General features: G+C 47.3%; 1 protein-coding gene across 3 annotated transcripts in view; it reads left to right on the top strand.

Moving 5' to 3' along the window:
* The window catches only part of C1QTNF12 (C1q and TNF related 12), a 35,464-nt gene extending 12,048 nt beyond the window's left edge, over nt 1–23,416 (top strand). Inside the window, exons 2-8 of one of the 3 annotated variants that reach the window (XM_025198084.1) lie at nt 2,461–2,580; nt 3,200–3,311; nt 4,549–4,727; nt 10,578–10,686; nt 11,371–11,461; nt 20,702–20,780; nt 21,374–23,416. In XM_025198084.1, coding sequence (XP_025053869.1) covers nt 2,461–2,580; nt 3,200–3,311; nt 4,549–4,727; nt 10,578–10,686; nt 11,371–11,461; nt 20,702–20,780; nt 21,374–21,472 — 789 coding nt within the window. In that variant the 3' untranslated portion in view covers nt 21,473–23,416. Of the gene's footprint in view, nt 1–2,460; nt 2,581–3,199; nt 3,312–4,545; nt 4,728–10,577; nt 10,687–11,370; nt 11,462–20,701; nt 20,781–21,373 lie in introns of all 3 variants that reach the window. The other 2 variants (XM_006018810.2, XM_025198085.1) reach the window with 2 other exon arrangements.
* Nucleotides 23,417–26,522: the final 3,106 nt, after the last annotated feature.

The following is a 26,522-nucleotide window of genomic DNA, read 5'->3' as shown; positions in this document are numbered from 1 at the left end:
GGGATAACAAATCCTATTTATGGTGGTTTTGAAAAAATTCATGTTGGCAAAGCTGATGCATGGCAACCTTACTGGTAGTCATCCTGTTAAAGAAAGTCAGACTGAACTGATAGCCTTACTTTCTTTTCTTTGCTACTTTCATTGATATTAATGCCCAAGCCAGGTGCCTGAACAATGCTGCTGACAAGCATGGTAGCATTATTACACCAACAACACGCTCCTTTTGCACAGTTATAAATAGGAGGTGGGGAAGCGGGGAGCTGGAACAGCAATGGATAATCAAGTGCCAGCTGCTTACTACAAAGGTAGCATGAAGCATTGGCTTAGTATAGATCCTGCCAGAACAGGAAGGTTTCTCCATGACAGCAATGCATACATGTACCTGACACTTAAAACTTGGAAGACATTTTAGGCCCTGGAAATTTCATGGTCAAGCTATCAGTCTCATGGTATCTCTTTGAATCCAGCCTTTTCACTCCTAAAGGAGTGCAGGTGGGTGAGCAGGGTGGTTGTCTATGGGGGACAGTAGCAGGGGTTTCCCATGAATGTGTTAACTTATCAGGCAGGTGAAGCCATAAATAGTCTGCTTGATCACCGGGTGGAAACTGCAAACTGGTTGCATATTTCTGACCTCCACGATCTTCTCACTGCTGCACTTTCCCAGCCTAACAAGGAGGGCGAAGCGGCACAGCTGGCTGTATGCTGTCCCTGCTCTGCATGGTTGTTTTTTCTCAGCCTTCAATGCATCAAGGCCATCTTTGGCTCAGTGCAGTTAAGCAAAGCAAATGGGCTTGTACAACTCTAGTAGAAATGGGGGTCAAGTCACTCACTCCAGTCATAACCTTTGGGCTTTGTATAGGTCTCATCTGACTGTTTGCCTGGCAGGTGGCCAGGCCTAGCACATATTGGTGCTTTTTAGAAAGTTTCAGGAGATCTCCTTGTGTCTTGTCCGGTAAAACTTCCCTTTGATTACAAGTGTAGCAGTAGCACCTCCTGCTTTGGGATTGGCACGTGTGGTCTGCACGTGTCTGCAGATGCATAAAGTGCATGTGCATGCACACATGCATGTAAGATATATAGATGGATGTGTTTGTGCATGCCAGCATGCATATGTTTGTGCTTGTGTGTACCACAATAGATATTTCCATATAGATACTACTGCTCAGTTAAGCAACCTTTGCTTAGGGGAGACCTGTAGGCACGAGTGAACTGTTTGGGCACAACTGGTGGCAAGGAGGAAAGCATAGTGCATGCAGAGTGTTTCCCTGGTTGCACACCTGGGCATAGCACAGAGCGGGCATAGACATGCTGCTCATATTTATATCATGGTGGCACCCTGCAGCTCCAGTGATAGCCAGGAACACACTGTGGTAGGCACTGAAGGTATCAACACTTGGGTCCAAAATTTGTTACCTTCCATTTAGTTATGGAAATGATCAATATGTGCAAGTGGCCTTTTTGGCCTGATGCAGTTTGAATTCCATTATCCGTGTAATGTGGATGTATGAGCTGCACCAGATGAATGGTTAGGACAGCTGCCCAGGAAGCAGGAGATTTGGGCTTGTGGAAAACCTTCATGCAGGCGGCACTTGAACTTGTGTCTCTCTGACTCCCCAGAACAGGGATCTGACCACTAGGCAGCATGTTAGGCCTCATCCAAGCTCTTCTCCACTGTCCTTTGAAGCTGGACTGTTGGGCAGCCCAGACAAGGAGATATGTGGGACTAGGAATAAGAGAACAGATGGTGTGGGGCCCATTGAAACAGCTGATGACTTGGAAAAGGACAGGTTTCTAGCTTAGACCTTGGCTCCCAGTGGGGCAAAAAGTACCCACTGCTGTCCATGTAATGCCTGTTAAATGCAAAGTGCAGTGGCTCAGCTTCAAAAGGAAAGCACTAGATATTATAAAGTTTAACTTGTAGCGCTAGCATTCTCTGGGATAGATGCTCACTCGGGTCCATATGACTTTGCCCAGTTGCCTTACCCATTGAACTGCATGACTCTGTCCCTCTGTGGCAGTCTTTGTCTTGTGCTTGACTATTAAATAATGTTGTTTACCCAACATAGCAACCCTTGCTGCAGCCTGCAAGATAGGGTCTAGTTCCTGTAGTTCAGAGCCCTGTCTTCCTATGCAGAGGATGACTGCTCTGACCTCCACAGTCGCGCTCCATGTCCTTACATGATAAAAACTACCCTTCCACACCCCAGATCCCAATCCCAACTGATCTTCATTGGAGGCTGTGCTGGCACTTGCCATCTCTGAAGCGCATGTCCCTCGGAGGTCAGTGTGTTTTGGATGGAGGGGTCTGGTTCAGATCCGTTCTGCTGCAGAGGTTCATCTGAGAGATGCCCAGACAGTGGCGAGGGCAGGGAGCGCCAGCCTTCTGTACCCAAGGTTGGGATCTTGTCAGTGGCCAAAGAGACGCAATGACGTCCCTTCTGTGTTCTTGTTTCTCTTTAGATGCTAGAATCTCCGGACCCTCGAATCACAGATCCACGGCGCACCTGGATCTCATTCGTACACCGCCCGGATGATGGCAACACCTCCAAAAGGAGATGCAAAGGGAAAGACAAGAAATTAGTAGGTTACCACTAGACTGTGATGCCAACAACTGAATATCTATGTCCCGGGCCAAAATTTTCTCTCCTGTTGGTATTGTAGAAGGTGCTTTGTGGGTGACTTGGTGCCTTCCCACCCCAGGGAGGGCTGCATTTTCCCCTGTGCTGTGTGCATATATAGTTTGTAAAGCATCTGAGGAAACTTTATGAGAAAATGTGCTATATAAATGGAGAATGAGGTACGTGTGCATGTATGAAGCGGTGCGTGCTTGTGCATAAAGGCTGTCTAATAAAGCGGGTGTTTTTATATTCTACTTCTGTTGACAAGTATTGAAAAAAGCAGCCATTTCTTCTACTGAGTTTTTCTCCTTAACTGATAATACTAAAGTACAAAGGTGTTTTCAGTTAAACCAAGTTCTAAGCTTCTTAAAGGCTAATAATCAGTTTAGGGCCCAAGTCACACATGGTGACCGATTTCTAGGAGTATTCAGTAGGTATTTCCCCTTCCTGCCCTGCCTCTGTGTTCCCCCATTGCTGTTCTCCTGAGTTGCACCTAACCCACTTTGTTCAAGACAACCATCAGGTGTCAGTGCAGATGGTGGGGTCTGATCCTCATTGCTTTCTTTTGGCTCTTTCCACAGCGTGGCCTTGTTGGACCCCCAGGACCACCAGGACCCCAGGGACCTCCAGGTGCACCGGGAGCTGAAATCACCCGGGAAGTCCTGATGCAGGAGTTTAAGGAGATACTAAAAGGTAAAAACTCTTGGAACTACACATCTCTCTGCATCTTTCTCAGATATGGCACCTACGGCCAAGTGTCATGGCAGGAGCACCTTCATTAAGGTGCAGCAAAGTGCTTATGTTGTATGTCCTTAAATCCCATTGACTTGAGTTCACAAAGCCAGTGGGGCTCTGGGTTTATGGAGATCAGTTTGCAGGCCAGAAATTTCCAGGTTCTGGGCCTAAGTGCGTTAATCTTCTCCTTCCCTCCCACCCATGGTATTAGAGGGAAGTGTGGCTTCAGGTGCAGCTGAGCTTAGCAAAATGGCATTAACAGGATTGCCAGTGATGACATCCCATGTCGGACTCGATGGGGGGCGGATTCAACGATCAGTTGAGGTCCCTTCAGACCCTGGCATCTATGCATCTCTGAACATCATGAATCTGGCCTTGCAAAATCAAGAGACTGATTTAACAATCAAGACAAGGGTAGAAAGAGTCAATGGGGGATGTTTGCTTATCTTCTGGAGCCTGTGGGGTGCACCTGGGAACCATGTTAACATTTTTTTCCTCTGTCCTAGGAGGAATTATTGAAAAAAAGGAAGCTGAGATTCATAGGAAGTGGACTGTCAGGGGTGGGGGGTAGGGAACCCTACTGTGAACCGGGCTAAAATCAGGATTGTTGGCCACAGCGTGTTAAGCAAAGGATGATGTTAGACAGAGTATGGAGAGCAGCTTTCCAAAATGTGGGATCTGTTAAATTGAAATGCTCTTTTTCCAGAGGAGTGGTGGGAGGGGTAGGGTGGAGTAGAAAATGGCCTTGGTCTACTCAGACTGGCTTGATTAGGGATGCCGTGTGGTCTCTTATTATTCAAGATTTGTCTTACGGTAGTGCCTAGGAGAGTCAGTCATGGGACTGGAAGCCTACTGTCCTAGACACTGAGCAGACACTGAACAAACTGGTGGTTGTTGCCCCAAAGAGCTTGCAATTAAGATGAAAGGCAACCACAGGGCACAAAGAGACAGAGAGGGAAGCAGACAGAAACAATGACCTCATGTGAGACTGCACCCGTTCTCTGTCCATTATGAATTTTTTTGGTATGCATCATAGCCAAGGAGCATTTTAAGGAAGGAGTTGATAGATAACGCTGCGGAGGCTTTGCACTTGTATTTGACAACTATGGGCTGCTAGTGTAAAAATTACTCTGATCTAGTTGATTTAGTTTAAGTCCAAGATGGTGGCCTATATGATTTCTTTTCTTTTCAGAAGCCATTGAACGGCGGGCATCTCTGGCAATCTCGGCCCACCCCAGCCAACTGCCCCCACTGCTGCTGTCCCTGGAGGAGATCTCGCCGCACAAACGGGTGGAGGAAGCATTTCACTGCAAACTGAAAGGGCAGGTCATTGTGGACAAGAAGACCCTGGTGGAGCTTCAAAACTTCCAGTCGGTAAGCGGGTGTCTCGATCTGGGCTTGCGCTGGCCTGAAGAACGGATCTTTTATATGATGGCTTTTGCTTGCAGTGCTCCCATGTAGATCTGTAGATCAGGATTTCTCCTGAAAGGGTCCTAGGAGCCCATGTCTCATATGGAGTTTGGCTGCTGGGAATATGGCACTCATTGTTGGGGAAAATGTCATCACTTTATTCCATGTGGCCTCGGTTCTTTACTCATTGAAATTTGGGGTTTTGCCCTGACTCCAAAGAAGGTGAGAGTGGGATGACCTCAGTCCAACCTCCAGTGCCAACCTCAGTCCTAAAACTCTGCTTCAATGGGACAAGGATTTAACTCTGAATCCTTTCTGCTCCACATACCAGCAAAACCACAGGCACATAGTGCTCCCACTGGACCCCAACAGGTGTAAAACGAGCCAGAATCAGGCCAGAATGAGCCCAGCATCTGCTGGCAGCACCAGAGAGCTAACAGCCCCGGGCCAGAAAGGACTGGGGCAGAGCGGCCTTCTGGCTCCAAACCATGGTCAGCACGGTTCTGACGGTGGCATCTTTCTTACAATTCATGCTACCAGGGCTTGTCTGCACATGTGGTTATTCTGGAATAGCCCTTCCACTTCAAATACACACATCGTCCTATTCCAGAATAACTTCCATGTGTGGACGAAATGTTGGCTCAGAGGGGTCTCCAGATCCCTGGCATGAATTTGTGGCTCTCGCAATTAGGAGGACCCTTTCATACTACAATTCTGTTTATATTGGCTTATAAAGGGTTGACAAATCACTGATATTATAAGGGCGTTCCAGACATGCTGACCATGTCTTTCTGATGGTTATAAAATTCTTCAGTCAAAAATGTTAGAGTTGATTATAAAATGGAGTTAAAAGGTTCAAGTGAACTTGTTATACTCTATAATATTCAGATAGTAAAAGACCTATCTAACTCCTTGCTCATCCTTTGGAGGCTGTTTGTAAATTGAATTCTAATGTTCTGTTATGGGGAAGGGGCATCTAGGTGCTAATTATCTTTGCTCTGTTGGCAAGACTCGATCTGAAGACTTCAATGAAACAGATATGCAGCTCTACATGTTTTACAAAGTTATTTTTGGAGCCTGACTGAGGACATTTAAAATCTTTTAATTGGCAATTAGTTTTCTTGCTAATCGCCAGTAGTCCTTAGTTAGAAGTGGCTGCATTTCCCTGGCATTTGCACAAAGCCCAGTCTTGGAAAGGTCCTGTTCTGCATGCCTTACTCTGCAAAGCTGTCTTACAGCTAATGGGACCCGTCAGATCTGCAGATGTTGCTAGGGACGTTGCCTGCAGATGCCGAGCAGGGTTCTCTGCGGCAGGGAATCGCTGCCTACATTGTGCCAACCTGGTTAGACGGCACTGCAGGTGCTGTCTCGGGAGCAAGTTTGTACTTGAAATGCAGGCAGGGCTAAAGAGAGAGCGCCTGAGCTCCTCGTTAGGAGGGAGAATGTGAATAAAGACATCTTGGCAATCCGTGCGTGGGCTGATGCTTCCCATGCCTCGTTATCATGCCCGTCAGTCCCTTCTAATTGCTGCCGGCCCCTGCGCTGGGGCGGGAGGGCCTGGCAGGTTACCTGTACCTCTGGGTGCCAGAACTTCATTTTAGCTTTTGGACAAGAAGGACCTGGTTTTAGCTTGTGCTGGTTTTAGCAGACTGTGCTTGCTGAGGCTAGGTGCTTCTGGTGGGACAAGAGCATCCTCTCTTGGGCATCCAGGGGAAGGGATGTGAATCTTCCACCTCTGGTTCAGCCGTGCTAAATCTGAAAGGGTCTGCTAGTTGGAAGTAGGGAGGGAACCAACCTAACTCCTTTCAGCTGACTTGGGGCACGGCCCAAAGCTCACCGAAATCATTGGAACAACTTCCACTGGCTCCACTGGGTTTGGGGTCAGGATTTTGTTGTCCCAAAGTGTCAAGCACTGAAGTGTGGCATCTTCACTGTCCTGACCTGCGATGTATCCCAAGAGTAGCAGGGCTTTCATTCCCCTCTGAAATCCCCTCCTTCCGGGCTAGTTATTCCCTTGCCCTACCTCCCACCCTGTCTTTCTCCCTATTACTTTAGCTGTTCTCACAAGTGTCTTTAGCATCTGAGATTAAGTGGGTAGTTTTTCTCCCCCTCCCACTGACCTGGTCCACCATGGTCCAAGCAGGCTGCTGCCTCAAGCATTTGCCTCTTGGACACTCGGAGTAATGGACTTTGCACAGGGAAGCTTCAATGGGCCACTGTCTCGAGAGCGCAGTGAGATTCTGGCTTTTCTCTCTGGATTGACTGATGTCCAGGGAACATGATGGGAGCGATGCCAGACCCACCAGGGCTAAGAGGCAGCCCAGGTGCTTCTTGTGATGAGCAGACCTTGGGAGTTTTCCAAGGAAGAGTCCCGGTATCTCTGTTTGGAGGTCAAGCTAAACTTCTAGATCTGGCAGCTGAATTTTAACACTGTCTGGGAGGTCAGAGGGCTCCCTATTCATTGCAGAGGCTGCCACACAGGCTGGCTTCTTGATTTTTGTTCTATCCACTGATTTAATTCAATGAGACTTTAACTAAATCGGTGCATAAGTTTGCCAGCTCTCAGCTTTGGGGGTCCCTATCTAAAACCTTCAGTGAAGGATTCCCAGCCCCCGTCAATGGGTAGAGTGTGCAGCAAGGTGGGGAGGTAACCTGTGTTTGGAGAGCAAAGGAGGGCTGGGGATTTACCTGCCTCGGGGATGCCTGTGGAAATTGCCTGAGAGCAGGTTGCCAGTGTCTTGGGGGTGTTTCGCTGCAGCAGAGGAATGACTGGGGCTAGGGTCAGGCAGGGACTCCAGCAGGGAGCGCTCGTGGCTGTCGGGTTACTGGAGTACGGTGCCCAGTGATTCCTCTCCCTTCCCAGAGCCGACACTTTGCATTATTGACTTCCACTCACAGAAGAATAACAAAGGGCATGAAGAAACAGGAATGTTTTACCAGCGATAATTTACTGGTGCCTGAAATTACTTTCCATATTCAGCTGGTGGTTTTGGAATTAAGTTGCTGCTGTTAATTGAATTGTTGCAAGGAGACAGGAATGGAGGAACTCCCAGGCACTGTTCTGCTTATGCACGTGGGGCCTGGTTTTCTTGTGCCTTAGAGAGGTGTAAATCAGGAATAACACAGTCAATGCCTGGCAGTATATTGGTATCAAGTTAGACAATGATCTTCTTCTCTTTTGACTCCTGCTACCTTTATCTTGTGGACTACAGCTGACAAAAGTTTGTAGCAGGGATGGCACTATACACACATGCACCGACATGCACACTGTGTGTGTGTGTGTTCATGTGCTTATTATACATTATTGCAATGGGGGCCAGCCTTTTTAGCAGACATGCCACTGATTTAATTCAATAAGAGTTTAATTAAATCAATGCATAAGTTTGTCAGCTCTCAGCTTTGGGGGTCCCTACCTTAAACCTTCAGTGAAAGATTCCCAGCCCCCATCAATGGGTAGAGTGTGCAGCAAGGTGGGGAGGTAACCTGTGTTTGGAGACATGCCACTAATTAGCCCCGTACCCTCCCCAAGTGCTGCTCTGGTCCCCTTCCCCTGCCTGATCTGCTGCTCTGCTTTCTGCTTCCTGCCTTATCTGCTGCTCTGCTGCCTGTCCCTTTGATGCTCTGCTGTGTGCCACACACAGAGGCCTCCCATGTCACTTGTGACACATGTACAACAGGTAGGCCACCCCTGAATTATTGTATATAATGTATACAGATAGGATATTAACAGCTGCCTGTCATATATATATGTGTGTGTGTGTATGTCTGCGTGTATGTATATATAATAGAGTGAAGTGCATTTGAGATCTAGGAATTACAACTGGCTCATTCTGGATGAAGGCCAAGGCTTATTTTTACTCATTTTTTTTCCCCTTGCAGTGTAGAAGCACACTGAGGAGCTTGCTTGCAGGCTGCGGGTGCCCTGCCAAGGGTTGAAAATTGCCAAGTCAACTGCATGTTTCAGTCAGCTCAGCCCTTCTACCAGACAGCACCCCCCTGCAAACAAATACCAGCATGCCCAGAGATCAGCAGCCCTTATCCCTCCTAAAAGGCCAGGGCAAAGAAATTGGTCTTGGAAGTTGGCACTGCCAGGCTTTTTTGGATGGGAGGACATCCTAGATTCCTTCAGGGCCTTAAGAGACTATCCTTTGTCAGATGTCTCCTTTCTTCTCATAGCCGGAGGGGATCCAGTGATCCGGTGTCCCTGTCTCGGCCGGTGGTCTCTCTGAGAGGGTGCATCCACTCCCCGGTCTCAGAGAGGGAGGCTTCTGAGCCTGCTTGTCATGTCCACCTGCTCCCACCCCTGGGTGGCAAAACCAGAAATGTGGTGGTCAAGCTGTTCCAGGCACCCTGCTGTCTCTGACATGCTGGAGAGCAGCCGCAGGAGGCAGCCCCGGGCTGCCATGTCTCCAGGTTTGGTGCATGCGAGCAAGGAGCAGGGACGCTTTGGGGAACCTCTCTCCTTGAGGACACCGGGGAGATGGTGTACACATACCCATGACACTGGGTCAGAGATAGGCCTATTGAGGGAAAGATACATGCACACACACCACACTATTCATTTCTATCAGGGCTCCAAAGCTGTGTGTTGCATGCATCATCAGATGGAAATGTGGCATACATCAGAGGGAAATGTGGCTTCAGGTGCAGCTGAGCTTAGCAAAAAGGCATTAACAGGATTGCCAGTGACAACATCGTGAATCTGGCCTTGCAGCAGATGTTGTGTATGTGTGTGAGTACATGTGCATCTGTATGTGCATGGATACACATCCTCTAGTGCTGTCCTGTGTGTTAAATCAGTGCAGCGTGAACCCTTCAAGGGCATTTTATGGCTCTGTTTGTCCCAACGCACTGATATGGCACAAAATGCCCTCACGGTAGAGACTGTCTCTCTGAGTAACAAGCTCTTTTGGCCCATTGAAGTTATTCCTGCTTTTCCCTAACTCTAGCCAAACCCATACTGAGCAGGCCAAAGCTAACAATAAACACACCATGCCGAGTTTATATTAGGCTAAGTCAGATAATCTGCTGCGAGTCTGACTTGAGATCGCGCCCTTGCGTGGGGAGATGCCGCGTGTCGCTTTGCTCGAGTTTTGCCTGTTGTTTTCAAAGAGAATTCATGCTTAGAGGACAGCGAAGCTAAATATAGATACAAAGATCAGCAAGATTGTGCAGGGTTGAGAAATCACACATGTCATCCTGAAGCCCGGAGTGGGTAGAAAACCTGTGGAGGCCCGTAACGTAGTCTCCACTGTGTCTGCATCGCAAAGCCAACACGCAGCTTGGCACAGGAGAGAGCCAGGACTGTAATAATAACACGAGGGCATGGCTGGTACTGACTGAAGTACTTTGGGAGGACTAGGGAGATGCAGGACTGGAAGAGTGGGTGTCGGGGGGGAACTGCAATTTGAGGCATCATTGCAAAGGGGTCCCCGGAGCTGGCAGAGTCGGGGGGTAAGGCTTGAGATGCACTAGCATTGGGGGATGCTGGACCAGGGTAGCAAAGGGCTACTGATAGTCAGGACTAAGGTGCATTGGTAGACTAGGGCACGGGGCAGCTGCAGAGCACTAAGCCATGCTCTGTCTCTAATATTGGCCAGTGCTGGGAAGTTGTTCCCTTTCATGGGCATTAAATCTACTCAAAGAAAGAGCTCACACATGAGATGTGTTTCCCGGGAGGTAGAAGAGGCCTTTCCTACCTCCCTATACACACTCACTCATCCACTTTCGCTTGTTCTGTGCATGATGGACAGAGATCCTGTTGTTCAGATTGCTGAGGGATTTGTTCAAGGCCTTTTGTTCTTTCCTCCACAGCCTTTGGCCAAAGGAGCCTTCCTCCGGGGATCGGGATTAAACCTGGCAACGGGGCGCTTCACAGCACCTGTGTCTGGCATCTACCAGTTTTCAGCCAATGTCCACATTGGTGAGTGTTGCTCTCTGCCGTGGCACTTTCTGCCGAAGGGATGCTACTTTATGGCTCTCTGTCTTAATACTTTATTATTAGGGACTGCTGCATCGGACTTTGAAATGGCTTTTGGGCCAGGGTTAGGGCTGACTGAATTATTCATAGTGAACAAATTTCTTGGTTGACTTCAGAGAGCAAAATGTTCATAAACAGATCACAATGTTGACTCACATATTTGTTAGTTGGAATTTGTTGGCAGGCGATCGGCGGGAATATGTTGCAGCCTTGGAAGTGCTTGGGATCTGCTCTCTGAGAACTGTAGCATAAATCTGCTATTTGAGCAGCACGAGGCCTCTCTTCTACAGCATGAACTTTGTGTCTTCATCAACAGATCTCAGTTACGAGCCCTGAATTCCCTTCCCAAACTCATTCCTATGTAGGAAAACGTGCCCTCTGCGAATGATTAAGGAAAGTGGGGGGAGACAAGGGGGGAAATAGCTGCAAATTGAGCTGAAAGGCAAGGTGATTCAGAACCCGCAGACCTATTCACTTTGTGCTTTTCCTCCCCTTTGGCCTTCCCTGACATAGCCTGTTTCAATCAACCCCCAGAAGTGTGTTTCACTGATGGAGCCATGAGGGGCAGGTTGATCGTATGTCGTGCTTCAGCGTGAGTTTATTTTTATGGTTTGCTTCTTTTCCAAGACCACAGTGAGCTGAAGAGTAAAGTGCAGCTCCGAGCCAGAGACAACATCCGTGTGCTGATTTGCATCGAGTCCCTCTGTCACCGATACACGTGAGTCACAGCAGTCTTACCAACCTACGCGGCATGAGCAGCTGCTTGCTCAGTTGCTTAGTGGATGCCCTGCATCACCTCTGTACGTGGTGGACATTCGAACAGCTTTTGAATTCAATAAGAGGCAGTGGGATGCAAACGTACTATTATCTCTGCCCTTCCTTCGTGCCATTAGGGTTCAGGGCTAACCTGCGCTCTGACAATGCAGGTTCGGCAGGAGGCTCGGGGCTTGGATCCACTCCTCTTCATTCCACCAAAGTCGATAGTTATGTTCTTTATGTGTGGTCTGTATTTTATCCTTGGGTTTTTCCTAGGTTTGCATCTAGGCAAATAGTTTAACTCTGCAGGCTCGAGGTCCTGCTTTGCATGGGGAGGAAGAACAATATTTCTCTGCTTCACTACAGAGCAGCGAGCTGTAATTGTCTATTTAATGAATGAGACTGCTAGGAAGCTCGGAACAAAATCCTGGCCTCATTTAAGTCCATCAGAGTTTGCCATTCACTTTAATAGGATCGGGCTTTATTATTCTAATTATTATGTGAGATGACCTCAGAGAACTCCTTAGTTCAAACCCTCCTCGACAGGAATCCACTTCCCTGAGCTGCTCAGCCACGCTTATTATAATTGATTTCCTTTGCACAAGTCCTTGGGCTGAGCCAGCAAAGGAAACTACTCTTCCCCTTACCCCTAAAGCACCTGGTCCCCCTTGAGATCTGGAAGGACGTCCATCCATGTGGAGCTGCCTGATGGCCGAACCTGATTCGTTCCAGGCAGACTTTTATTCTTGGTTGCTGCTTTCATGAAATTCACTGAGAAACGTTTCAGACCCTTATTTAAAAAAAGCCCAAGAGGGACATTTGTCTTGAATCTAATAAAAGACATGACTGGAAACTTAACAGGGTGCTTCTGCACAGATCCATTTAGCAAGTGGACGTTGTAATATATTTTTTACTTGCCTATGCAAAGCAGCAGCTTTACTGCCCAACCGGATGAGGTTGTGGATAGAAAATGCTGCCTTTAGTACCATGTGGCTGGCTTACTATGACTAAGATGTGCATTATCGAGGCTTGAAAACTAGCTCACCAGCCTCGCTTAGGCAGGAAGGCTACACAACTCTAGGCCTCTGGACCCCTGCTGCAGAGAGGCAGAGTAAACCCATCAGGCTTACTGTTAATTTTATAGTACCAGAGTTGCCATTTTTGCAAAAGCTCAGTAAATCCACAGCCACCCAGTCATTTCTGCCCCAAATGCAGAAAGCCCTATCATTTGAGCTGAAGGAGTGCCTTTGTTAGCAGTGTGAGGTCTGTGACATGCAGTCAGGCACTACTGAGTCCATCCAGCCTTCAGCAATAAGAACTCGAACCCCTTCAGCCGTTGAGCCACGAGCTGGTAACTATAGAAGGCTTTTATCTTCTTCGAACCAGTCATGGGGTCCAAGAGCCGTGCTCTTCTGGGGTGAGTTACCTAAGAGACCATGTGAATATACGCTCTGGTTAGCACATTTTGTTGGCTTTCCTTCTTGTTTTTGGGAAACGTATTCTCAAAACTGATCATCAAACAGAGTTGGTTTTCGTTTTCCCCAATGACATTTTACCAGCTGTAGGAAGCCTTTCTGCTGTCCCATAATCGCCGCACTAATGTACCTTTCCTCGCAAAAAAAAGATTTTTTCTGGTTGTGTTGCTCGGAAACTTTTGTCCTGTTGAATTTCAGTGACCTGAATAGACCAGTAAATTGAAATCTTGCTTTTTGAACTTGAAGACCTACCACTTAAGTGTGACCGATTTAAGTGCTGGTCAGCACAAGGGCGATCTATGCTGTACTTACGCTCCATTATGAGCACTGACTGTCTGCTGAAGGGTAAATCTGACATGCATCTAATCTGCTGCAATGCAAACAGAGGTCATATGCTTGACACAGGAGCCCCCGGATGCATTCTGCAGCTCATGTTATGTAGAAAGCCAGACGGGTGATGGTCATGGTTTCTTCTCCCTTGAAAATTTTCAGGTCTTGGATGATCAGCTGGCCTGAAGGAATTCTTCTTCTTCCCCCACCATACACAGCATGGCACAGTTGGATATGTCCATTTATCAGTATAGCATAGACTTACCCCTGCTGGCTGACGTGCGGGGAGTCTACCCATCGCAGCACGGAGTGAAGCACAGGCTGAATTAATACTTGGGTGTTTCTCTGTGCTCTGCTCCATGCCGATGCTCCATGCCTGGCACTGCCAGCAGTGCCGCACCCAGCTCATTCAGGCATGCTGATACTCTGCTACAGCTGTGGCATTGACTGCAGTGAAGGTATCTACCATAGGTCTTCAGGCATTTGGCACTCCTGAAGGCAGGTTGGTGAGTTTGAAGGACTAGTGGTTTGAGCTTGTCTGGGAAACCTTTTGGACTTAACTTCATCAACCAGGAACTCTCTGCCCAAGGAAGTGGGGAGGGAATAGGGCCTTGCTTAGAAAGAAACCTCTGGTCCTTGAGCTTTGTGTGAGTCTTGCTGTGAGCCCCGACTCCTTGGGAATGAACGGTGCTATCTACTGGGTGTAAATAATCTGTACCTAGAGAGAGATAGAGTCATGGTCCCACAGGGGCCAGAATCGAACTTGGTGGACGGGGCTGAGTTGAGAGAGCAATACAGAAGTGTCAGAAAGGAAAGACTGAATCTTTCATTTTGCTTCCAGGAGGAAAGAACAAGAATGTGGTTCGGAAATACAGGAGCTGTTGTGGCTTTTACAAGTTTTATTAGCTGTGAATGGAGTTTCTCCCTTGCCCTGACTTCAGACAGCCCACACCCATCAACTGCTTCCTCTGCTTAATAACATAAGAGCCCTGCTAAATCCCGGAGATGTACAAGTTGTCATTATGGCAACCTTTCCGACCCAGCGGCCTATCAATCTTCCTGAGGAGAGACTCCCACAAACCCACCCCTTAGATGTCACTGCAGAGAGATATCAACATGTTAATTCAGCATTGGGCGGATTAAGTTAGCTTGGTGTTTGTTATTTCAGCTGCAACCCATCTGGCTGGAGCTTAGCATCTCGTTGATACTGCCCTCCAAAACGCTGAACTGATTGGGAGAGGGGATCGGGATGATAGCCACCACTAAGTCTAGGAGTTTTTGACTAAAGTATGCTGATACTGCTACCCATACTAGAAACCCAGAGGTTCCCGGCTGGAGGGTCTTGCTTTTCTGCTTAGCATCACACCAATCACTCTAGGTCTGAATGGCATGGACTGTGGGGACATGGGCTGTAGTGTGGGGCATGGCCCTCTCTCTTCTGTGTCTGTATTCATAGATTACTTCCCCGTCTTTGTAGTGTCAGGGCAAGGGCCCTTGGTCTCCTAGACTGTTGCCTGGGGTATGTTATAGCATGTTCTAGCTGCTTTGGATATTGTTCCTTGTAGTTTTTCTTGTGGGTGTGAAGTGTTGATTTGGGAACTTTCTTGCATTAATGGTCAACTGTGAATGCAACCATTGGGCTTGATAGCCTGTGAAATAAGGCATTGCTATGTAGATGGATGGTCTGCGATTCCTGGTGCTAAATGTGCCAAGAACTATAAGGCTCTTCCCCCCCATCACCTGGTGCCCATGAAATCTGTGAAAAGGCTGCTCAGACTCCATGATGCTCAGACTGCATCACTCCATGATGGCATCTATAAATCATGGTGAGCATTTGAGTTCAAGGCACAGGTTATTGAGTTCATTGGCCTCTTAGTAGAGTTTGGGGCATTCAGGAGAGGCATCAAGGCAGAGCTGTGCCGTTACCAAGTTTGTTCTGAATGCAGCAGTCCTAGCAGGGAAGTGGTATAGCCATGTTAGCATGGCACTGGGTCTGGAATATTTAGGCCATCCATGTCGACTTTGGTATGAGAACTAGCTCAGGGGGGCTCTGCATGGCACGGCATGGAGCCATGTTATTTCTCAAGGGAGAGAAGGAAAAGCCATGAAAGTACAAGACTGCAGGGAAACTTTCCAAAGGCGTCTGAGCAGCTTAGGATCCTGCAGCCCATATTCTAAATGGACTTTGGCACGGAGGAATCTGAGTTTCGCTAAGAGTCGTTGGGCTCCTAAGAATGTGGAAAACAGGATGCCTGACCCTTGCGGCAGAAACACAGTGGAGGTGGGGTGGGGGGATTGCAGAAATGATGCATTAAGGAAGCAGCACCTTTGCCTTGTACACTAGAGCAGATCCCGTGTCTGGGAGCTAAGGGACAGCAGAGGATCAAGTGACCTTGAGGTATGCCTGCACTGCACCCACAGGCGTGACTCTAGCATAGGCAAGTCCACCCCATCTAGTTATCATGGTTACTAGTGTAGGGCACTCAGACTTCAGTGCAAGCTAACAACCTAAGTATGTGCCCACCACCCTCAATGGGCTGGAGTCCACACTGCCAGGTCTTCCCCATGCTAGGCAGATTAAGCCTGCCTGGGATTTCCTGCCTGTTTGACTGCAGTGTAGACCAACGCTTTGGGTCTAGAGAGGCAAGCTCGGCCCTCGTCAGCTTTTCCTAGCTCATGCAGGCCCGGCATTTCCCCCAGCAGAGGGCGGTGCTGCTCACGTATAGCAGCCAGCTCCTTGTCGGAGAACTCCCGGAGGAACCATCGGGACGAAGACGATCCGTCCCTCCTGCCCTGCGCACCAGCCAGGATAGAGCAAGCCGGAGCAAGGCCCACCACCGAAAATATGTCCATGAACCAGCTTTACAGGCGTGACCTCAGCCCACAAAACCCATTAAGTGCGCTGCCATGCTAGCCTCTCCACCCACCGCTTTTCCCCGCTCGGCAACGCGGGGCGTCCCCGGTGGAATCGACCTCGCCGCAGCCGTCCTAAATGCAAGACTTTTATTGGAGGAAAGGGATCGAAATAAGACCTCGCACAATAAATACCATGTCTTGCTCTTATGTTTCATTGGCCTGTGGAAAAGACTCAATCGGTGCCAAAGTACCCATTAGTAACCAGGGTGATGGGGAGTGCCAGGTGCACGTTGACCTGTGGGGAACAGGAGAAACTTGCTGGCCAAAAAAGCTGGCACCCACTTGGTTTTGCCAACTCCTTTTTATACTGTTGGTGCCCGGTGAGGCGAGAGCTCGATGAGACTAGCTGTGGGGAACTGAAGAGGTGGACGTGTCTCCTTCGCATTTTTGCTGTCTTAGGATAGCCTCACTCGTCGCCTTCCATTCCTGGTCCTTGCTATGTGGGACCAGGTCGAATCGAACATCTGGGTAAGCTCCCTTCATGCAGTATATCTCTGCCGTCCTGCACCAAACCTCTGTCCTCTTCACAGTCTTGTCCTTCCTGATTTCCCTGGGAATGGGTTGGAGATCATTGGCCCTGGGACTCTGGTTGGCAGAGCCTGCCAGATGCATCTTGTCTATCATATTTTTGGGATGTGGAAAAATGTTCCCAGTGGAAGAAGCTGGTCATTTTTAGTGAAGACCTTAGCCAGTGTGGGTCAATGGCAGAGGTTTTCAAAATCACCTGAGGGATTTGAAAATCATAGGCTATTCATATAGCTTGCCAAGGAAAACGGGCTGTTTTTATTTTCAGCCAAAGGCCATCTTGTTCCCCTGATTTTCTTCATTAGTAGCACAGCCAAAAACCTGCGTTCCATTCTGTAGTGCAAACAGGGCTTACGTTGACTTCCTAATCCTGCTAAAGCTGTAGACGGTTTTGTGGAAGGACATTTCAGGTTTGCAGAAAGTAACTACCTAAGTAGGAACGAGAGGGGCTGTTCTGGCAGTCCTTCTGGGGGGAGGCTTTATAAAAAATGCACGCTGTTCCTCCTTCCTTATGATTCACTATCAGCAAACTATTTTCTGGGGTGTTTTGAAGTTGGGCTCTCGTTCCTCAGAAGCACATTTTTAACTTGTAAGGCCCGTGATGCCATTACGGCTTGGCTTGGGACGTGTTTATTTAGAAGTCCTAATATTTTTAGAGCTGTAGGCACTTGGGCCTGATTGTCACTTCATGCCTCTAGGAGAGGAGAAGAGAGAGAAACCATTTGTAAAAATAAACAGAGCTGGGTGCAGGGAGATTTCCTCCCTTAGCAGATCCTCCAAACTCCCCACTGCTTTGATGAAGGCACTTCAGGGAAAACAAAGTGCTTTTCATCAGGGACCAGCAGAGACTCCCTAGGCCTGACTGCACCCGAAAGCTTGCTGAGCGCTTTTTTTCCAACTACGCAGTTGGTCTAACAAAAGATATCACATCTACCCAAAGGACCTTGCCTGCCTTTCATCAGGGAAGTTCTTTCATCTCAATCAAAGAAGAGATGGGAAGTTCTGTCTGTCTGTCTGTCTGTCTCCCCACCCGACAGCTTAAACCAGGCTAGGAGCAACAGTACTGAAAAATGGCTGCTAACCCCACGTCTTTTCTGCTATGGCTGTAACCTGTCTTCCTTGTTTTCATGAGCACAGGGCTAAGATCTAAGCTAAAGCAGACTGTGGACTGACCCTTTCCCCACCGACTAGGAGCTGCTCTATGGGTTATTAGTAGTGCTGTAACTGCCTCCCTAGGTCTACTGGAGTTGTCTTCAGCCTTACAGGTGCAGTCAGAGGCCTTGATCCTGCGAAAGGGTCCATTTAAACAGAGCATCTCCCACACGTGCAGACCTGCTGAGGCCAGCAGGATTCTCTGCGTGATATAACGGTCTGCCCCATGCATCCTTTCTCCGGGACTGGAGCCATCATAAGGCCAGGGACTCTAGCATCATGGAGCAGCGGCCATGGCCTCTACCATGTCCTTGCTCAGTCAAAACTAGTTTAAGAAGTAGCTTGATTCAATTAAGCTCCTTTAGGTCAGTCTTCATGAGGAAACATGTTTACATTGGCTGTCCAATGTGTCTGCATTGGCTGTCCATGTCTACATTGGCTGTTGATGGTCTTATGGGGCTAACTAGGGTGTCCTATGAGTTCAACAGTCATAGTGGCTAAGCACAGGCCATGTTTGCTTTTGACAGACATTGCTCTTGCTTTCTTAGGGTGGGTGAGGACCTTACAGGTCCTTGGGTGGTGGGAGGAAGGGCGGAGGGGCAGGGAGCCTGCCTGGACAGGCGTGCTGTTGGCACCGGCTGCACTGCGATAGGAGCCGGTGGAATTTGCTGGGGATGCCTATATGCACAGTCATTAGTTTTAGGGAGCTGAAAAAGCCCTTGGGGCTTTCGGCTGAGGCTGGGAGTGAGAGGGGGAAGGAGACGGTGAAAGAGAGATTAATGATGGGAAGTCCCCACCCAGGCTGGGCTTTGGGCAGGATATGACACATGTATTCGGCTTCTCAGTTCACGCTTGGTGCCAAGTGGTTTGTTCTCTATGGGCCAAATAGTCCCCCCACGCAAGTTATTTCCATGCAAGGGGGCTGGAAACTCTACATGTTTGCACTTGTTGTGTGTTTCTTCACAATCCTTCCATGGAAGGGAGGTAGGGTGGGGTTGGTTTCCCAGGGGAAGAGGCTAGAGGTAGTACCTGTTGACACGATAGATCTTGGAGGATCCCAGTCAAACAAAAGCCCTGGGCCTTTATGCAGCTTTCTTCCTCTTTAGCATGCTGTTGGCTTCGAGCTCTGTTCCAGTGGCTTGACCTGATGGTCGCTGCCCCACCAGCTCCATTTTTTTTGCAAAGACAGAGCATCTCCCTTGCTTCACATCCTGCCAATCTTGGCTCCTTGCCCTTGAGGGTGGCCTCTGCAGGGTAGGAGAGAAGACGGGAACCTTGCGAGAGCCCCCAGTTAGGTTTTGGCTGCGTGGAGTGCCAGGGGTGAGCTGCCCCATGAAAATGATGTTCTGTGCATTTCAAATGACCCTGAATGAATATGGTAGAGCATTTGCTTGACCAAAATTTGGGTAAGAGAAGAAGAGGCAAAGAATAGGGTCGGGTTAGAGGATGCCACAAGATGTGAAGCATTTTAGAAAATACGAGGAAGATGGAATGAAAAAAAAATTAGGCTATCAGGTGCCTAGAGGACATTTAGTGATTTGATGTTAGGCAAGGCTAATTCTAGCTAAGATATAACTCAGATATGGAATAAAAATAGGTATACGAATATTCATTAGAATAACACCTATTAGAAATGCTTATATAAGTATCTCTATACATCTACGTATCTAGATATAGATATAGAGCTATATAATACCTTTATCTATATCTAAATATATAGATATAGAGATGCATATAGATTTTTTTAACTTACTTAGATTTTTACATTCTACTGCCTGACTCAATATACAAAAAATTACTGAGTTAATCTCAGTTTAATCTCAGAAATATGGTTCATTTTGAATAGCTCATTTGTAGGTGCACTAAGATAAATGCTCTTTTAAAACTTAATTTGAAACCTAGGTGAGAAGGCCTTTTCCTTAGTTAGAGGCTCTGACTATTAGAGGCTTTTTTTCAACTTTAGGAGTTAGAGAAATGAATTTAAAACCCTCTTAAATGTTACCAAGGCTGTTATTTCTTTGGATAAATGCACATTTTATACATTTTAATCATTTGCTCGATATGCCTCATCTGTACTGTTTAGTCATTTATATCTTTTCCATATTATATTATTGAATTTGCTATTAAAAATTAGGTATCATTATGTTTGTATTTAATTTTGGTAGAGCTAGCTCTTCAAACCTTTCTTGGTTGTCAGAATATATCTGAGGGTCAACACACTTCTTCCGAACAAATTGTGGCATGATGTGCAGAAATGCGATTGAAAAAAAGACATAGAGCTGGCTATTTGGAGAGCAGCTACTGTACACTGACTACTAGATCTGAATATTCTGGGGGCGTCCTTTGAAATCTGGGATTAGTGTGATTTATAATTGCGAGAAAAATGTACTGAAAGCAGAGGCCTGGCTTTCGGCAGAGTTGAGCACCCAGTTAAAGTCAGTGGGAGCTGTGGGAATTCAGGTCCTCTAAAAATGCAGGTCTTTTTCGTTCTGCTCCTGCTTTTTATGCATGTTCTGGTAAAACCTTATAGGCCTTCTAGGAGTTTTTTGGACAGTAGATTTCCCTAGGGATGGAGTATCCCATAGCTGTCACCGCAGGGGTTTGTACAGCTTCCTCTGAAGCACCTGCTACTGACCACTGCCAGAGCCAGTTGAGTGGACTAGATGAGCCAACGTGGCCATGTTTCTGGTGACACCAGGACATCCCAAGAGCAGAAATGCTTTGTGAGAAAGGAAGGCTACAAAGCAATCTGGTGACTTGCTGCTTTAATGCTTCTGTTCTGTTTTTTTCTCCCCTCTGTGTAGGTCTTTGGAGGTTATTGCTGGCCTGGAAAGTAACAGCAAAATCTTCACAGTCTACGTGCATGGGTTGCTGCAGCTACAGGTAAGGGTTTGGCATGGAAATTGCAGCGAAGGCACCATTGAGGCCCCCTGAGATTGAATGATTTGCCTAAGGTGACAAAGGGGTAGGGGAGGGGTCTGTGTCAAGGCTGGGAACACAAATCAGATCTCTTGGCTCCTAGTCTTCAGGTTCATCCACCAAAATTCATCTTCCTTCGATGCCGTGAAAATAACAACTCAGTATTTTGCACTGAGAACACGTCATCCTCATGTGGACAGCACACTGAAGAGATGGGAAAGCATCATTAATGATCTCCATCTCACAGAAGGGAAACTGAGGCACAGAGAATCATATGCCTAAAAGTGACAGAGTAGGGAATGTCTTCTGATCAGTGCTTGACTGCTCTGACCCCTTGAGCAATTCTCCCTCTTCCATCACTAGGCCCTCTCAAGTCAAAGACACAACGTTGCAGTGAAAAATCCCATCTCCTGCAGCCGCAGTATCTTATATGACTGATCCCTCTGGGGAGGGATCCCCATGTTCAGCCTGGCCCTACTCCTGCTGCAGTTCACCCTCCTTTTTACACTGGGCATCCCTGTCAAATTCCTTTCTCTCCTTCTGTTTTGCATGTGCAGGCTGGACAATACACCTCCATATTTGTGGATAACAGTGCGGGAGCTCCTGTCTCCATTCAGAATGGATCCGATTTCATGGGGATGTTCATGGGTGCATAACCTGGATAGGCTGCCCGCGGTTAGGGGAACGAAGATGAATGGAGGAGCCTCACAACGTATATTGGAGTGAAGAAACCTTTCCTTTGCCCCTCATCAACTGCTTCTTGTTAGCCATCCTTTGCAACACAGCAAAGTAAGCAGCCTTTTTCCCTTTGCCGACACTACAACTTGCTTTTCAGAGGTGGCCACTTTTCCACGTTCAGATCAGTTCTGCCTAAAGTATCCTTCAGTCGTTATTAGCAAAGAGAAGTAACTGTATATTATTGAAATGGTCTGTGCTTCACTCAAAGCTCACTGCACAATACACCAAGGTCTGGAAGTGCTGCATTGTAAATGGTTGTCTAACACATTAGCTCTCGTATCCAGCATGTCTCTGGTATAGATGGGTTTGGCTTGAGTTCCTTTGCAAATTAACTGACAAAGCAGATGTAAAAGAATGGATGTATTCTGTGTGTTTGGGAGGAAGGAACTGGGACTTTGCCAGCAAACTCTACTCATGTCATGCCTGAGAGGAGGTGAAAATCCCATCTCCTGTTGGATAACTGATCCACGGCCTGTCGACTGCTTTATCTAATACCATGCTCAAGCAACGCTCAGTGTAATTGCAGGAGCCAGAGGACTGAAGCCACACCATTCCTTTGTGTTCAAGTAGTTCCTTAATCTCTTGATGAAGCTGAATATTTTGTGTTGGCTACAGGGTTATATTTTTCTACTAGGGTAAGACAGACAAGCAACAACAGTTCTAGCCAACTCTCCGCTTCCCTTATTCTTATGTTTTAGTAAGATTATATGTATGTATTTTTGGTCACATCATCTATCCAGTATTCCCTCGGGCACCCCACAGCAAGTTGTAAATGTCAGACGTGCGGCGCTAGTGCCAATAGGTCTGGCAAAGTTCGGGGAACAGCGGCACCAGAATGGCAATGAGAGCGCTGTCATCTTTTTATGGTGTGAGCTTGGCAACGGAAGAGCTGAAAGTATGAATAATAACATGGGGTGAAAGTCACTTCTGTATAAAGGATGTTGCACCTTATCCCCACGTGATGGTCTTAAATGATGCAAAACTCTCTTGGATGTCACCCTGAAAACACTGAGCAGGTCCAGACTTCTGCAGAACCAATAAAATAGGTGGTTCAGTGGGTGCTACCAGTCCCAAATTCACCCCAAGATGTGAAATTCTGACCCAAGCGGAGGTGTTGGGAGCTGTGACTTCAGTGGAGTCAGAATTTGAATCGGGATCTGCAGATTCAAATAGCCTTTGAGGCACATTGTATGGATCCTTGGTCTTAAATTCAGCCACCATAGATAGGATTTGGATGTTTTGTAATGCAACCACATCAGAAACCCTGCCTTGCAGGATGATGCTAAAAAGACACTGGTAAGGCAAAAAAGGAATTGAGAGTACTTTTAAACTGATGAGGAAAATTCAACAGATCCAAAATGGCTGGGGTTTCTGTGTGTGTGTGTGTGTGTGTGTATATGTGTGTATTGTCTTTTTCTAATCAGCCATGCTGTCTCTTCACAATACAAGCTAAGGGCCCTCGTACACCATTTTTATGGGACCTATGCAAACATGGTCCTCAGATGGATTTATAGAAAAGGACAATCAATATGCCTGGGTATTCAGTGTTCGAGACATACTTGTCTTGAGTCTTGTGAACAAAGATGTTGAAGTTAAAGCACTGGGGAGAGTAGATGGTTTTAAACCAGAAATTGCTACCTTCATTTCACCTCATTCTAAACACATGGAGAAAAACATCAAGATGGGAGCAAAAAGCTATTTGCAGTTTGCTAAGAATGTATTAAAATAGTATTGATTGGAAAAACTGGCCCTTTTTGTTCTCCTAAACGCAATAAACTTATTCAACGTTGATGGATCAGTCCTAGATTCATAGACTCATAGAAATGAGGGTGGGAAAGGACTTCAGGAGGTCACATCTAGTCCAACCCCCTGCTCAAAGCAGGACTAGCCGCAACTAGATCATCCCAGCCAAGGCTTTGTCTAGCTGGGTCTTAAAAATCTCCAAGGATGGAGACTCCACAACAGCCCTGGGTAACCTGGTCCAGCGCTTGACTACCCTCCTAGTGAGAAAGTTCTTCCTAACAGCCAACCTAAATTTCTCTTGCTGCAACTTGAGCCCATTGCTCCTTGTTCGGTCATCTGTCACCACTGAGAACAGCCCAGCTCCATCCTCTTTGGACCCCCCCCTTCAGGGAGTTGAAGGCTGCTATGAAATCCCTCCTTAGTCTTCTTTTCTGCAGACTAAATAAGCCCAGTTCCCTCAGCCTCTTCTCACAAGTCAAGTCCCCAGCCCTCTAACCATTTTTGTTGCCCTCCGCTGGACTGTCTCCTATTCCCTACAGACTAGTGTGACCGTCAAGCATCCAGCAGCAGTACCAAGGTATGTATTACACTGAGTTAGCTACCCACTGCATCATATATACTAATGTCTCCCATGGAAGCTTTTGACTAGTGTGCTTGGTTGCTGGAATCAGGCAATCAGTGGTGGCCCACCCACTAATGGAAATGAATCCCCATCTACCAAAGGGAAGAGGCAGTAGCCACAGGTTACGGTTTCTGGTCTCAAGAGAGCACATGCACGCACGCACATAAACGCACTCAGTTGTCAGCTAAATCCAAGCAGTGAAAACCGACCATTCACATTGGGTTCTTACAGAGTAGATGTAGCCAGGACGAGTAGCTTATAACCCAACATATATTTCTATACCATTTTATATTGTGTGAATATTTGTACTATACGGAGCTGTTTCATGCATGTCTTGCAGCGACATAATCACAGAGTGTTGTGCCACTCAACGTGTATTGTTATACGTATGGATTTTTGAACAAAGTTTCACTGTTCTTGGCAAATTGGAGTTGAAATATTTATTTTATCATAGAACTAAACCAGTTGTCTGACTCTGCCTTGTTTTTTTGGTGTGTCTTTGAGCGACTGCTTTCTCCCACTCATACACTCCCTCGGTTGGATCTGCACCATATGAGGTACCTGGAAGGACACAATCCTCCTTGTTGTTATTTGTATTAGCATAATGCCTGAAAGACCCAGCCATGATCATTGCCGCCATTGAGCTAAATGCTGCATAAACATGGAGCAAAATACAGCTCCCTCTCTGAAAACGCTCTAGACTAGGAGCCAGGCCCTATCTCACTGCCCAGCTATGTAAGTGGTACCCAGGCATCTCAGTGGGATCCTATTCTGCCCTGCCTGAGACCCTGAGAAACCATTAGTGCAACAGGCAAGTGAGATAGATCTCCTCCTCCACCTCATCCCTTTGAGAGACTTAGTCATAGGCTTGTTATAAAAATTGGTGCTTTACCCACTCTAAAAGGACTCCCCTTCACTGCCCAGTAGGATCTGGCACTTGCTAGATATAGGGGTGCAGTTGCACAGGAAGGGACCTTCCCAAATTCATGCAGGACGTCATCGTTAGAGCCAGGTACAGAACACAGGCCTCTTGTCTTCGGGTCTGGTGCTCTATTGACTACACAACACTGCCTCTCCAACATGGCCAACAAACAAATGTGCAGTGGAATACTCTTGGTGCAGAGAAATGGGTCACATTAAGGGTCCCCACACTAAGGGCTATGTTGTGGCTTCAGCCATCCATCAAATGAAATGTGGAAAAGAGAATGGGCCCCCCAATGGTAGGACCAGGGTGAGGAAGATAAAAGGAGGGCGTCTTGGGAGGGAAGCTAGCAGGCATCTTGGCAAGGGAAGGCGGCGAAGAGCCGACGCAAGGTGCCTGTTTTCGGATGCAGTGCTGAGAGTGCACAGAGCTCAGGAATAATAGCTCCTAAAGTGAAAACAGAAGACTCCAAAGCAGGACATGCGTGCAACGAATGCATTGAAAGGCCTGAATGCTGTTTGGAGGCAGAAGAGATTGATGGTGTGAGAAGCGAAGTCTCAATGCTCCTCTGTTTGTAGCCGTAAAATTTATGGTCCAAGGAACTGCAAAAGCTTGGGAGAATGGGAGTTCAGTGCGAAGGAGAAGCTGTTTATAACCAGACAAAGCCAGAGCGCCTGAGCCTTGCGGATCAATGGCTGAGGGTGTAAATCCTGCATCAGAAGGACCCAGAGGGAAGGGGGGAGAGGATGGGTGATGGCTCTTCCAGGGGCAAAAACAGAAAGAGGCACAACCTTGAATGGCGTTTTCTACTTCCCCAACCCAGTGAGATGCTGATGTATGCAGGCTGACCGTAAGAGTCGTTCGTCTGCCGCACATACATCCACACATCTCAAAAGGCGATTTATTTTACACTTCCGCTTCCCTGCTCACCGTGCCAACCTCATTTGAATACTTCTGGTCTTTTATATTTGAAATGCTCCATTCTGAAATTGTCCCCTAGAAAGCTATCACAGTCCATATTTCACATTAATTGTTTCAAGCCCTGCAATATGCTGTGGCGATCATCCAGTTTTTGGGGCCATTACTGAAGGCTACTGTATGTTGTACAGGGGGATAGTTCTAAGCAAATGATTTGGCAAAAAGCTATTACGCTAAAGAAATTGCTGCCAGTGCCATTCAGATCAGCTTTAATCACCTCTGATCCTATCGTTAGCGATCCCCTGGCACTTGCCATGCGAATCAGGGTTTGTCCTGATGTCTGTGGGCAACATTTCCCATGTTGATCAGTATGGATCATTCAGCTGGCTTCTCTGCCCCGCTGCAGAGGTGGCTGGATTTCACTGCCGCGTGGCATGTTGTCTGGGCTCCTACGAGATGAGAAGCCCTATGTAAAATATAAGGCAGAATTATTTGAGCTCCCTGTCCCTGCTTTGTTTCTTATGCATGTGTGCATGCATTTTTTTCTCTCTCTGGCTACTCAAAAAACCTGAGGCAGAATCAATCTAAGTTGTGCGGTTTTCTGTAAGCGGCATAGTTTAGATGGGCAGCGAACAGAGCACACGTTTGCCCTTTGGTGCAGGGAGGGGCAAAGCTTAGATCGGGCTCCACCATTTTTAAACCAGTCTGTGCGTGCCAAACTTCTGTTCTGTTACAGGTATAGACTGGTTTCTGATCAGTCCTA

The sequence above is a fragment of the Alligator sinensis genome, unplaced genomic scaffold, assembly GCF_000455745.1.
Source record: "Alligator sinensis unplaced genomic scaffold, ASM45574v1 scaffold569_1, whole genome shotgun sequence".
Taxonomy (NCBI): Eukaryota; Metazoa; Chordata; order Crocodylia; family Alligatoridae; genus Alligator; species Alligator sinensis.
The sequence above is the reverse complement of the archived record's forward strand: the minus strand, read 5'-3'. Positions and strand labels throughout refer to the sequence as shown.